Genomic DNA, 15,414 nt, shown 5'->3' with positions numbered 1-15,414 from the left:
ATAATAATAATAATACCACTGAAAATTACATTTTTATTATTTACTATTTTACTATTTTAGTTCTTAGAAACCATGATTCCAGTTTACGAGATGGAATGTAAAGAGGACGCTTTGAGCTCAGCGAACAGATCAAAAAATGTTTACATGGGTATATTACCAGGTAAACTATCAACGTTAGAAAATATTGATGTCTTTATTTTAGATTAGAGGACTTTCTTCTAATTAAGCGACGTGGTAATCCTTTCAATATTGAAATTGTTCTAATTGTTCTATTGTTTTAGTGTCAAAATATCGACCATTTCTAGCATCAAATGCAAAGGGAAGAAATGAGTATATAAATGCAGTGATTGTTCCCGTATGTAAGAGTTATATTATATTCTTGTAAAACTTTGTCCCGCATTCCTGTTAATCTTAAGGTAGATTATACCTTCACAACAAAGAAAATTCCCCTTATCAATTAGTATATTACATGAATGTTTTTATTTTAGTCATTTACTCATCCAGCTGGGTTTATTCTAACTCAGAAACCTCTCCCTGATACGGAAATAGATCTCTGGAGATTGTGCATGGACTACCAAGTGGGGGAAATGGTGGTCCTCAATGGCTTTGATGAGGTACAATAAATCAAATTCCTAATAATGGAATTGATAATTAGTTCGTTGGATTTCTTTTTTTTTTCTTTTCTTTTCTTTTCTTTTTTTTTTTTTTTTTTTTTTTTTTTTTTTTTTTTTTTTTTTTTGGTTATTATCTATCTAAATCCGACTAATCATTTTCCTATTTTTTAAAATCTATTTCTAGATTTTTTTTTCTTATTAGACTGTGGAAAATAATCACTCATATGTATTATTATTATCTAGATTATTATCACCACGATTTATTTTCTTCATGATTCTGTCTTAATAAGGATAACCAATGGTTACCTGCAAGAGGGGGAAATCGATCTTGTCCACCATATGTGATAACAGTCAGGAGGACGGGGATGAACATTTACGGAGTCGATCAATGCAGCTTACTTGTTTTACGTGATGTTTGTTGATTTACTGACCTATCTGTCAAAAACACATTTAAGCATTAAATCAATATCTTTCGATTGTTTCTTTATATTGTTTCATAACACGGACAGCTGTGCTGACAAATTGAGTAACGTGCGTTAGCTCGCAATGAAGCATTTTTTAGCACAGACTTTCGTGTTATGAAACAATGCATGTCAAATATACTAATTCAGTGCTTATACTTATATTCTCAGGTAACATTTTTATGGTTCAAGTTTATCTTTAGTTGTTTTACTTCTTTTAAAATCATATGCAAAATGTGTAGAACAGCCAAGAATAGTGCTACCTTCCTATAGTAATGGCATAATAACGGAATATAACGTCATAGCACAGCAAATTTGTGCTAGAGCATGAAAATATAGTGCACGTCCCCCCGCCCTTTTTTTACCTTAAAAATAGAGGAAATGTATAATTGTCATTCTTAATTTTACCCTTATTACAGTAACAAGCAAATTAAAAAAAATATGGACGAAAAACGTGAAAACAATAAAAATGACCAATTATCCGTCTAAAATGTCTGATATAATTCCCATCTGTATATTTGAAAATTAAATGCTTAAAGTTTTCAACACAGTTTATATGTTCTTTTAAGAAAAATACATATCAAATGTGAAAATAACATTACAATATGACTTTAAATATAATCATTATGGAAAATGATTCTTGCATTATAAATTAAGTTGTACTGTAGTGTTAATTACATAAAACATGTAAATATTGTATCCTCAGGGCAAGACACAAAGCATGGACGTCTTCCAGATATATTCCAAGAATGATGATGAAGTAATAAAGGTGGTTGAAATGTTGCTAGAAAAAGAAAAGGAATCTACTATGACTTCTCTTGTTATTAGCAAGTATGTACAATGGTTTTGTATTTATATTTTTGCAAACCGGTCGTTGGATAATTATGCAACGAATTAATAGCAAATGAACAATACTTTAAAATTTCACAAGTAAGGAAGTATTGCATAAAAAGCAAAAGGAATTACACTAAAACTTGTTTCCCGTGCATGGCATCGTTTCCATTAGCTCTTGGAGTATGAACAAATGTAGAATTTGACAATAATAATATCCCTGCGAGACAAAAACACTTGTTATTTACCCATAAACTGATTGGTTTAGCTCAATAAATGATTTTCTTCTGACATTGGATTCATATTGCTCTAAAATGAAAAAAAAATATAGATAAACTGAAATGTTATTAATTTTAAAATAACTAAATTGCAAAGCACAATTGAAAATAGAATTCTAAATGTTTCCAAATCGGAATTTCCAAGTAAAACTCAGCAAGCTTTTCAGAAGTTTTCAACAAGGGACTTATATACTAAAGGGATAGGCAACTCCTTCAGCACTATGTTTCTTAGCCCAAAACGTTACATACAACAAAACAAGTTTTTCAAACTACGTTTATTCATTGTAAAAAAAAGTTTATTTTGTGATAAACGTATTACGTTCCTTTTTGTTTATTTATTGGAATTGAAATTTAATAAATTTTAAAGCATACATTGTAAAATAATAATATAAATATAAAGCAAACAACCACCAAATTCGGCGAATTTCTTGAATTAAGGCCGATCAGGGGCATATGTTGATTTTGAAATAAACCGTAATTATACTAAGATAAGGAGTATAAAGAGTGCTACCATCAAATCTTAAATAATATATTGATGGATAAATTAAGTTTTTGTCCTGAAATATTCCTGAAATATTCGATAGCATTAGAGATATATTTAACTAAAAGTGAATTACGATATCCTGCAACTTACGAGATAGCGCAAGACTTGCGAGAGTTGATCATCCCGTTATCCCGTTAGTATACGTCCCTGGTTCCTCTAATGAGATAATTATTTAATCCACTACTTAAACACAAACATGAATATATTAGTGAATCGTGTATTCTCAAGGTATATCTCTTACATAGAAATGGTGCCGGTGCAACAGGACTGTTCTGTGTTTTACATAATGCTCTACAACAACTTCGTATGGATGGAGAGGTTGATATATTTACTATTGTCCGGCAACTGCAAACTAGAAGACCGGAAGTAATCAACAAGCTGGTGAGTGAGGCGGAAAGAAGTATCCTTATACATAACAAGTTTAGATTACGATAGGTTAGGCAATTGCTCACCCCTTCTTTAAAAATATCAATAGTATGCGATTGATATGACGTTCTGAACAATCACCAAATGTGTCTGCGACAGAAGAAAGATTCCTCAAACCTAAAAATGCCTGGTAAATAAAATATATGAAGATAACGAACAGTATTCCGGCTCAAAAGTCCATCAAACAATACAAAACAGGAGCAGAGCAAACACGGACCTCCAAACATCAGAGGTGGGATCAGATGCCATGGAGGAGTGAGCATCCCCTGCCAACCGGTCACACACAAATAAAAAAAGTAAAGAATAGATAAAGCAATAATTGATATAGCGAATACGTTAACTAAGCGAAATTATTTCTCGGGGGATGTGGAAAATGTGCTTTGAACGGGAGATCTGTTACTCTACACTACTTAAGTACACCTTAGAAAGACATGCTGGTGAAATATCTTGCCAAACATTCCATGCACCATTCTATGAACAAAAATTAGAAGGAACTCGTCCTCTTGTGTTACATTTTCAAGCCGACTCGTTTAATTAATTTCAAGCACTTCATTCTGACACTTATTATTTTTGAAAGTCAGTCAACTACTATAAATATTCCAAATTCGAAGACATATAATCTGAGGTACAGTCTTCGCAAATAAGGTGTATTTGTATGGTACTCATTGTTCGAGTCATGCGATTGTCATCCCAATCTCCCTTCTGTCCCGAAAAAGAGCGGCAATTAGGTAGATAACGGCGAGGTAATTGCAATACTAATTATTAAGATATTTTTCCCGAACCTCCAAAAATAAATATATACATTTGTGGTATCTCTCTATTATATACACATACAAAGAGCAAATATCTTCATACCTGTATGAAGTTTTTCGAAGGTCATAAGTCATTACCTGACCTAATCACACAGCGCAGTTATATCTACATAAAAAGAATTACTCTACTTAGCAATATAGCATGTTTTTCATGCATAAAAATGTACAAAAATACGCAAGTGAAATAATAATCCTTTTATTTACAATGTAAACGAGTATGTATTTAATACAGTTCTTGATCGATTTTACATAGAGAATAGAAAACTACGTGTTATAAGTCTCATGTCTGAACTGCATTTTCTCAATGTTTGTACCCTTATTTTTCTTGTAGACCTCTGAATGCTTTAAAAAAATTCATTAAACTTTACTCACAATAAATTTGAAAATCTTATGGAAAATATCAATCTAATGCAATCACGCCACAAACAGCTGACAAACTCTGCACTTCGAAAGTTCGGTAGGCACACCTCCATCATCGAGATCGTTGTCTTAGCAATGTAAGTTGGCGCCAGTTCCTCCATGTCAACATCATAATAAATATGCCTTACTGAAATCGTAGATTTTATGTTCTGATCATTTTATACTTGATTTCAAGTTAACTGGTCATGGTCCGGACAAGTGTCTCCATCCATCCCTTTCGGACAGAAATTCCTCCAACTTTTTATTATCAAACATCGGACGTGTTTCTTGTGTTTTTTAAACATCGAATATGGGTTCCCATGAATACAAAAATTCCAAGACACCAATATACTCACAATAATTGATCACAAGTAGCCATTCACAAAATATTCCCTTAAAAACAGAATCCTTTGCCAGATGAATTTGAAGCGTAGCCGCTTTTCAAGCCTTGCGTAATTTGTCAAAATCTATCATGAACAGTTAGTGCAATATTTATATTCGATTGTCCGTCTCAAATGTATATATAAGTAATAAATAAAAAGTTTAAAAATTTCACTGGGAAATGAAGTGGGTCGGTACGTGATCAAATCTGATGAGAAGACCTTCGGCCTTCACAGGATTTGATCACGTGACCGACCCACTTCATTTATCAAAAAAGTTTTTAAACTTGTTATTTATTTCTTAACAAAATATGTTATTTGTATGACATTCTGTGTATCATTTAAATCATTTTTCTTTATTTCTGGTTTCAGGAAGAGTATAGAAAATGCTACCAATTAGTATCCCGATCCGTTTCAACAAGCGGAACATACGCCAATATGTGAAGTGCTCGGAATCCTGTCTGTCATTTTAAAAAATGTTCAGATGTTTGGAACACAGATTACCATTCTTAAAAAATTCCATAAACAGTCGTGAACTTTATAATATTTCATCTGTCATTGTATAAAAATTTCTGCACAATGAGACTAATAATAATAATATTGGTTATAAATTCTTAACAAAAAGATCTGAATAGTAGATTGTATAACATTTGTTCAAAATGCTTCTTAAGTTCATCACGACCAAATAATGCAATAACATTTTTTTAAATATCTTCTGAAAATTCTACTGGTATACTTGCCTCAAGATTCTTTGAATATTTTTCGTGTTTTCTTTTTTTTTCTTGTATGAAATATGTTTCATATATATGCATATCATAGTTTTGAAAATTTATTCACAGCTTATCAGTTAACCCATTTTACATCATTTTTAGCTCACCTGAGCTGAAAGCTCAAGTGAGCTTTTCTGATCACATTTTGTCCGGCGTCCGTCTGTCTGTCTGTCCGTCTGTCTGTCTGTCTGTCTGTAAACTTTTCACATTTTCGACTTCTTCTCAAGAACCACTGGGCCAATTTCAACCAAACTTGCCACAAAGTATTCTTGGGAAAATGGGATTCAAGTTTGTTCAAATGAAGGGCCACGCCCTTTTTCAAGGGGAGATAATTAGGAATTAGTAAAAAAATAATGGCAACATTTAAAAATCTTCTTCTCAAGAACCATAGGGCCAGGAAAGATGAAACTCATGTGGAAGCATCCTCAAGTAGTGTACATTCAAGTTTGTTAAAATCATGACCCCCGGGGGTAGGGCGGGGCCACAATGGAGGATCAAAGTTTTATATAGAAATATATAGGAAAAATCTTTAAAAATCTTCTTCTCAAGAACAGCAAAGCCATGATGAGTCATATTTATATGGAAGCATCCTCAGGTAGTGTAGATTCAAGTTTGTTCAAATCATGACCCCCGGGGGTAGGGCGGGGCCACAATGGAGGATCAAAGTTTTACATAGAAATATATAGGAAAAATCTTTAAAAATCTTTTTCTCAAGAACAGCAAAGTCATGATGAGTAATATTTATATGGAAACATCCACAGGTAGTGTAGATTCAAATTTATTCAAATCATGACCCCCAGGGGTAGGGCGTGGCCACAATGGAGGATCAAAGTTTTACATAGAAATATTTAGGAAAAATCTTTAAAAATCTTCTTCTCAAGAACAGCAAAGTCATGACGAGTAATATTTATATGGAAGCATCTTCGGGTAGTGTAGATTCAAGTTTGTTAAAATCATGACCCCAGGGGTAGGGCGGGGCCACAATGGAGGATCAAAGTTTTACAAAGAAATTTATAGGAAAAATCTTTAAAAATCTTCTTCTCAAGAACAGCAAAGTCATGATGAGTAATATTTATATGGAAACATCCACAGGTAGTGTAGATTCAAATTTATTCAAATCACGATCCCCAGGGGTAGGGCAGGGCCACAATGGAGGATCAAAGTTTTACATAGAAATATTTAGGAAAAATCTTTAAAAATCTTCTTCTCAAGAACAGCAAAGCCATGATGGGTCATATTTATATGGAAGCATCCTCAGGTAGTGTAGATTCAAGTTTGTACAAACTATGACCCCCGAGGGTAGGGCGTGGCCACAATGGAGGATCAAAGTTTTACATAGAAATATATAGGAAAAATCTTTAAAAATCTTCTTATCAAGAACCACAAAGTCATGATGAGTCATATTTATATGTAAGCGTCCTCAGGTAGTGTAGATTCAAGTTTGTTCAAATCATGACCCCCAGGGGTAGGGCGGGGCCACAATGGAGGATCAAAGTTTTATATAGAAATAATATATAGGAAAAATCTTTAAAAATCTTCTCAACAAGAAAAGCAAAGCCATGATGAGTCATATTTATATGGAAGCGTTCTCAGGTAGTGTAGATTCAAGTTTGTTCAAATCATGACCACCGGGGGTAGGGCAGGGCTGCAATGGACTATCAAAGTTGTACATAGAAATATATAGGAAAAATCTTCTTCCCAGGAACAGCAAAGCCCAGATTGTTCATATTTATATGGAAACATCCACAGGTAGTGTAGATTCAAATTTATTCAAATAATGACCCCCGGGGGTAGGGCGGGGCCACAATGGAGGATCAAAGTTTTACATAGAAATGTATATGAAAAATTTTAAAAATCTTCTTCTCAGAAACAGCAAAGCCCTGATTGATCATATTTATATGGAAGCATCCTCAGGTAGTGTAGATTCTATTTTGTTCAAATCATGACCCCCGTGGGTAGGATGGGGCCACAATGGAGGATCAAAGTCTTAAGTAGAAATATATAGGGAAATATCTTCTTCTGAAGAACTGCAAACCATGATTAGTCATTTTGATATGGAAGCATCCTCAGGTAGTGTAGATTCAATTTTGTTCAAATGATGACCCCCAGGGGTTGGATGGGGCCCATTGGGGGATCGAAAGTTTTACATAAGAACATATAGAGAAAATATTTCTTCTCAAGTACAGGAAAGCTATGTTTAGTCATATTGATATGGAAGCATCCTCAGGTAGTGTAGATTCAAGTTCAAATGATGACCCCTGAGAGAAGGAGGAGCCACAATGGAGGATCAAATTTTTACAAAGGAATATATGGGAAAATTTTTTTAAAATCTTTACAAGTACAATAAAGCCATTTGTTATATTGACATGGAAGCATCATCAGGTAGTTTAAAATTCAAGCCCTCCCCTCCCCCCAAACCCCAGGTAATCTTTTCAATACTGAACTGATTTGTGCTTTTGCCTAGCCAATGTGCTCAGGTGAGCGATGTGGCCCATGGGCCTCTTGTTATTCGGTCACATTCAGAATACATAATGTGTATACATGTAGAGGCCATTTATAATATATTACTGCCAGAAATACAAATATAATTTTGTTAGAATTGAAATCCTTTGGTAAGTATTTCTACTGTTATCTAACTAGCATTACTATATACACTGTAGAACTCGCACATATTTAGAACGTGACAATATTTTTAAGAGACTATAAATCCTATAATTGTGTTTCTATCAAATGCACGGATCAATTACTGTATTTCCTTTTTATGTCACACATTATATCAAATGATATATAAAATCTGATCCCCTACTACAGTAGAAGTAAATATTTCCTATTACAGTTTCGTTTTTATATGTTTCGGTTTCCGAAGTCCTGTCTTTTCGATTCATTTGCATATGTTCTTTTCAAATAATGAAACTCGAGAGATCAGGCTGAGCAAAATATACAAATGTACGTGTAGTTTGAGGAAGATTTTACTTGACCTCAGGTAAATGTGTATATTTTCTATTGTTACATGTAATTAATTAATCGAATTTACATGCCTAGTATCAATATACAATTAAAAAAATATACTTCCTCATTTTTCGTTAGTCATTTCACAGTGGAACGTTTCTGTGGATTAAAAGAGCCGCAAAATGGAGAAATCCATTACGTCATTTTATCTTCCATTTCTTTTTCTTGGCGGAGCAAAATGTCTGGGTAATGTATTTTGTTACAAGGCATTGAAAAAAAAATATGTATTTATTCTGGTTAAAGACATTCACTTCTGTATCACACGCGCTTAAACATTTCAAGCAAAAGTGCGTTTTTGTAAATTAATGTAATTATAACCAGGTAGATTTTGTTTATAAAGTTATAAAAGTAATTCTTGGACTACATTCGCATTTTAAGCACAAACTGGGAAAAGGGAATGTTGGCGGGTAATATGTAGCAGCGCTGTGGGTCATAATATAATGGAAATAAGAAAGGTGCCGTATTCCTTTTGGTCTTCCAATATAAAGTCCAAGAACTGGTAAAATCAGGTTTCCGAATTTAGTTTAGAAGATGGTAAATAACAACCAACATGAATTTCAACAATAGTTTACAAGTTTTATCCCATCGAGTTGGATGTGGCCCTTCGAGCATCGGGCCTCCAAACTGAAGAAGGTATAATGGAAATAGATTTTTGTTAGATAGAGAGTAAACAGTAACTGAATTATGACACTGGCTGAATTTATTGATGGACAGGTGTGTTTCTTTGATAGAATGGGCTTAAAAAAATGCTAATTAATTATATAAACAAAGTTTTTGATATAAGATTAACAGGTCCTGAGGCATTTACACCTAACGAGTATCAATTCTTTTTACAGTCACTCAAAGTCAACTGGAATGTCTTAATCCTGCTTCAAAGAGAATGAGACACAATAAACTAAATAGTAGACACACAATGATAATAGATAGAGAATTTAACAGATAAATGCCCATATTTAGTATAATATAATAAGAAGTTTGAAGTTATTTATTTCAAAAATGTTAATTTTGCTCGGTGATATAATCATGAAATTCAAAGAATAGTCCAAAGCACACATAAAGAACAAAGTTCGTTATTCTCTGCTATAAACGACCGAGAAATTCTACGATTTTTTAACAATGTTTTTTGTGGAAGTCCTTAATGTTTTTTTACAGTGAGATCAAAGCTAATTATAGTTATACAAAAATGACGTAATATGCAATGGTGACGTCACACAACTACGCCAAACACCAGCTGCTCAGCGAAATCCAATTCTTTTTTCATTGTTTTGTTTGTTTGATTGTTTGTTTGTTGATTATCGTCCCTTTCGAGAAATTTTTACTCTTATGGAGACGACACTACTTGCCGGTGGAGGGCTGCAAATTGGCACTCAGGGCCATTGAGCAGAGATCTTTTTCGTGCCAGCACCTATTGCACACGGGACATCGGTTTATACGGTCTCGTCCGAAGGATCATCTTACACCGCGACACTAGAGCAAACGCCCTAACCACTGCCCCACGCGGGCGACTATTTTTTATTGAAAATCAGTAAACTTTGATCAAATTAAATATTTTCCCATGCATAATCACTTTTATATTTTGTGTATAAAATTATTGGCTTAACGGTTATTGAGTGGGAACAGTATTAATTTTTTTTTATAAATAATAAGTCCGGAAATAAAAATACGTTAGCGTACATGAGTTTACACAGCATTTTCGTAGGAAAAGTATAAATCACCTTTTATTTTTCAAATGCGAACACAAACAAATTCGTACGGGATACAATCTGTTCATAAGTTAAAAATATAAAGATTGCATTTGTAGCACATTTTGTAATCATTTGTCTATAGTTTATAATTAAGAATGAACCATTACCTTGTCGGGAATTTCAATGATTGCATGGTTCAGAATTCACTACGTACAAGGTTATCATTCCTCAATATATCTTGTCCTGATACATGTAAGTGATAAATAAATCTTTCAAATATCTTTTTTATGTTATCATGCATTCAAAAGTACAAAAACCTTTATATTTCAAGTAGCTACATGTATATATCACCATTTACTTTGTGACAGTAGTCCAAGTGATTGTTGGAAAAATACCATTTACACTGTGTCGAATCACCCCGCGTTTTCTTAATTTACCTCACCGCTGTACTTTGCACAACTCTGCACTGGAGATGACTCAATTAGCAACTATTACAAACAAAAATAAAAAGATAGCTTGAACAAAGCTCGTTGCAAAGCAACGAGTCTTCCGTCCTGTTTTGACTGGAAGGGACGTCAACAAAAGAAAGGAATAAGTTAAGACGTCTCCTGTGACTTTAAAATTTCAGTTTTGCATCAGAACCTGCAAAATAAGCTATTTCTGGCTACTTCCGGTTTGACCGGAAGTGATGTCGAGGGATGAAAAATTTGGTTGGACGCTTCTGCTTACATAAATTAACCAATAATATGTCGGATACAGTAAAAATATTCATTTTCTTACTACTTCCGTTTTGGCCGGAAGTGACGTCATTTGACGACTTTCGACAATCTTATTCGCTTTTACTTGTCATTTTGAACAATTTTGCTTCTTTGATGTATCACAAATTCTCAATAGTTTTTGAGATATTAAGAAAAATATTTTAGCCCTTGTAGATCCCTTATTTTAGGAGCCAGCCCCTATTTGTTGATATCAAATGAAAGAGCTTCTCATTCTGCACAAATTTTGTTCAATACGTTTTAACAAAATATTTACAAGTAAAGAGATATTCTTGAAAAAATGCTAAAAATTTTGATAATCTCAATATGACTATTTTCAGAGCATACCGAGCGCCAACGTGCGGTACTTCCGGGGAAGATGAACTACTAAGTACACGTTTATAAACATTGCTCTATCATCACTGAAAATATCAAGTTCCTATTATAAGTGTTTCTTTAGAAAACGAGCGGACAAAGTGACCCTCTAAATATCACTGAATCGCAGAAATCTCCGGACCGGAAGTGAAGTCATCAAATTGAGAAAAATATATATCTATATTTTTTGATGTTCTACTAGACCTGAAAGTTTCATGAAAATCAAATGAGCCGTTTCCGAGAGCTCGCGTGCACAAAATTGGTAGGAAAAAAACAATAATAAAAATAGTGGAAAAGAAACCTAAGAATAACAGTAAGGTCTTCAAGCAAACATGTCAAGTTTCTTGTTTACATTTACATTTGTGAGAGAATCGGAGTTATCATAAGCATAAACAGTGTTAATTTTGCATTTGAAATCTAGTTTTTGTGCAGTGTAGAAAATAAAAATGTCAGGCGTAGCAATATGTTTATTACTGGGATTCTTCTCTATTACTCCTATAGTATTTGAAAAGAAATTCCCATAGACCACTGTTTATAAATAAAATTGAATGCATATTATACGGTTGTATATATTTCAGACATGCAGAAATTTCATGTCCTTTTTATGTCTGCAACGTCTGCTTAATTTTTGGACGTCCTACTGACTCTAGACGAAAAGACCAAATAACAACTAAATTGTCTGACAAGCGGGATGACTTCAGGTTTTTCCATCGTCAGCTTTCCTTCTTTATGTAGTAATATTCCGCAATCATTTGCATATGATGTTAACGTCTACCAAATTATTCGATACCCAAGAACACGGTTAATTTTAAATCGAGGCAGGCTACTGACATATACATGTAACGTGATGTTACAGGTGTTTAAACAACCTCGTTTTAAGTCAGCATTTCCTAAATTCAATCGTCGTATCAATGACCTTGTTAACGAATATAACTTATAATTGGGTCAACTGCTTGGCTTTTTTTTTTCTATACTAAATTCGACAACGGAATGTCCCCTGATTTATTCATTGGGCTAACGGCGGCTGTGACGGGTCAACAGGGGATGTTTACTCTTTCTAGTCACCTGTTCCTACATGTACCTCTGAAATTTTCAGGGGTCCTTTTTTATGCCCTATAAACAGAATTCTATAGTTTATGGATATTTTAAAATCATCCTTGTTCGTTATCTTCACCTTTTTTTTTATCGTTAGGAAATATATCCACAGTATGTCGTTCGCACGTGATATTATGTCATTTGCGATGTTCTACCTCATTTGCACAACTTTTTATGTCATTCAAAATATTTTTTTTTTTCATATTACATTGCACATTTATTTCCAAAAACTTATCTCATTCATTTTTTTATTCACTTTTTTAAAAAAAAAGTTGATCGTACTCACAGCATGCTGAATTACTATTGAGAACCTAGAACATCCCGCTTGTCTATTATTTAGATATGAATGTCTATAATCAGTAAAATATCCAAATATGAAACAAATGGAAGACAGTCATAAAAGGAGATTACCTTAAGTGTTATAACCAATATTAGCCATTTTGCGATTTGCTGAGAACACAGTAGGCTTAAAAGATAGAAATATGCATGTAAATGCAATGCTGTTTTACTGCATTTTAAATGCGCTTTCGTCCAGTTTTGATCAAAAAGGGTATAACTTTAGAAGTATTAAACACTAAGGTTCAAATCTTGGCATCAATCACCTGTTATAAATTGTGTTTCACTCTTTTGGAAAAGGGGTTCTTTTCCAATGGGGGGGGGGCAATTTTGAATAGGACGCACATATAAAATTATGACCCCTAGGGCTCTTTTTCTTCAAAAAAATATTTTTTTTCTACGGCTGGGGGATCATTTTTTGTCGTTAAAAAATGACCCCGGTCATTATTCTATGGGGTTCATTATTCGTCTTTACACCGGCTTAATCAATAAACTTACGATCCTATCCTTGCTGATGAATAACCGTTTAAGAAGCTTTTATGACAAGTTGTCTTATGTCGTTGATATATGAAACATAAAATATTATATAATGACAATGTAGCAAGCTTAAAAAAACCTTAAATGTAAATTGCTTTTAATCAAACTGCAATTGCACGGCAAAAATGAAAAAAAAATAATTATGAACATACTTATGTAGCTCTCTACAGATTAGGGTATTTCGAATCACATGTGTACATTATGAGCACTGTGCACATAAGTTTATTATATGTAAGATATATTTCCGTAACATTGCCTATATTCAAATACCAGTGGTGTGAAATATACCATCATACACCTTTATATAAGTTTTCTTAACTTAGATCCGCCTCATATATCAAATTTTGAGAGGTCTAGAGGCCCCCTCCCCCCTTGTTGAATTTTTAGCGTAATAACTTTCTGACGTTAAGTAACGAAAAATTGACCTTGGAAAACACCCCTTTTTAAGAAAACGGACCCCTTGTAAAATGGTAAGAAGAATCATGTATCTGAAGAAAATTGAATAAGGAAACTGCCTTGCCTTAACCACCCCCTCCTCTCCCATCTTTCTTCAAGGGTTAAGTTTTTTTTTTCTTTTTTTTTTCTTTTGGCTCAGAATGAAAAGTTCGAAGACTCTTATTTTATCGTATATTATAACTCTAACCAGAAGTTGATGTATCTTCTGTAAAGTCCTTAAAATGTATTGAGGTAATAATCGAGGAATAAATGAGTAGTTTGAAATAGACACTCGACGATGGACGTCTGGAGCGATTTATTAGAAAAGGAAAAAAGTCTCTCAAAGCGAACAATTTCATGTTAAATAAGGTTAATAATTGATAATTAATAAAATACAAGCTTGAAGTGTATGTGTGTGTGGAAGGAAGAGGGGGGGGGGGGTGAAATTGAGTTGAGCTGAAATTGAGTTACATCTTGTGAAAAGATTTGTTTTTCGTCTGCCCTCTCAAATGGAGTAGCACAGTCTCTGTACTGACTCATTGTTTTTATTCAGCATCAACGTAGTAAAAGACTGTAAATTACAAAAAAGGTTATAAGAAATTACATACAAAATGATCGACTTAAAACATTGACTCTATTATGCTACATTTATGACCAAACCGGGTTTCCATACTTTTTTCTTTTAACAGCAATCAACTTATAAGCAATAAAACTGGCATGTAATAATAACTCAACAAGAAATCAACAAATTATCCTTACAAATTCACATATACAAGTATAACATAGTGACTAGATTGTATAAATCTCAGAAAATGATTTGAACACAAACCACGTGCTTAGCCTTACACAAAAAACCAGGTCATGTTAACCATGCGTAGATAATGCTTTAAATTACTGAAATATTTGACAATAAAGGTTTGCGTCCTAACACATGAATATTAAGATCTTATGTTTATAACTTATGAAAGTGTACTTACGCTATAGGGCTACAAAGTCACAAAGTCTAGTAACACTTTTGCACATGTACAAATATGGCGCTTGCCAAAACTACGGGAAGTAACTCTTCTAACAAACAAAACAAAAAGTTAACTCATACATAGTTGATTCGGAGACATTACACTCCCCGCCTAATGTCTGAAAGATATTACAATTTACAAAGACATTCTCAAGCAACGTTTTCAAATGTTTGTCTTAGTCAATCAAGATAACAAGTTCTGTAATAGGGCGGATATATGTTGTTGGCTTACCATCCTTGATAATGCGCACCTCAACTGTTCTTACTCTGTGGTCACACTCACTTTTAAAGACATTCACAATCAGTCCGAGTGGCCACTGTCCACGGTGGGCTTCTTTGTCGCGCAAAAGAACAACATCACCAACCTTTACATCAGGACGTTCAGTCTGCCACTTACGTCGCACTTGGAGTTGCTGGAGGTAACCATTCCTCCAATGCTTCCAGAAGATATCCGACAAGCACTGCACATGTTTCCACTGTTTCCTGTATATTTCCTTCATGTCAGATGAGCTAACAGGATGAATATCAGGAAATTCCTTCTGAGTAAGTAACATCGAAGGGCTGATAATCTGTGGATTTTCTGGATCAGATGATATTGAGCAAATGGGTCTTGAATTTACAATGGCACAAACTTCGCACATAAATGTGCACAAGACT

At 33.7% G+C, this 15,414-nt stretch overlaps 1 protein-coding gene across 1 annotated transcript in view; it reads left to right on the top strand.

Annotated features, from left to right (window-relative positions):
• Positions 1-5,189, top strand: part of LOC133189207 (receptor-type tyrosine-protein phosphatase mu-like) — a 36,450-nt gene extending 31,261 nt beyond the window's left edge. Inside the window, exons 18-23 of the mRNA XM_061324611.1 lie at positions 61-160; positions 282-355; positions 489-614; positions 1,782-1,906; positions 2,974-3,109; positions 5,118-5,189. Coding sequence (XP_061180595.1) covers positions 61-160; positions 282-355; positions 489-614; positions 1,782-1,906; positions 2,974-3,109; positions 5,118-5,189 — 633 coding nt within the window. The remainder of the gene's footprint in view (positions 1-60; positions 161-281; positions 356-488; positions 615-1,781; positions 1,907-2,973; positions 3,110-5,117) is intronic.
• The last annotated feature ends 10,225 nt before the right edge of the window (positions 5,190-15,414 follow it).

Source organism: Saccostrea echinata, unplaced genomic scaffold (genome assembly GCF_033153115.1).
Source record: "Saccostrea echinata isolate AGI-Se365-2 ecotype Australia unplaced genomic scaffold, CSIRO_AGI_Sech_v1 ptg000017l, whole genome shotgun sequence".
Classification (NCBI taxonomy): Eukaryota; Metazoa; Mollusca; class Bivalvia; order Ostreida; family Ostreidae; genus Saccostrea; species Saccostrea echinata.
Note: the sequence above shows the minus strand (reverse complement) of the source record. Positions and strands in the feature narration are given on the sequence as shown.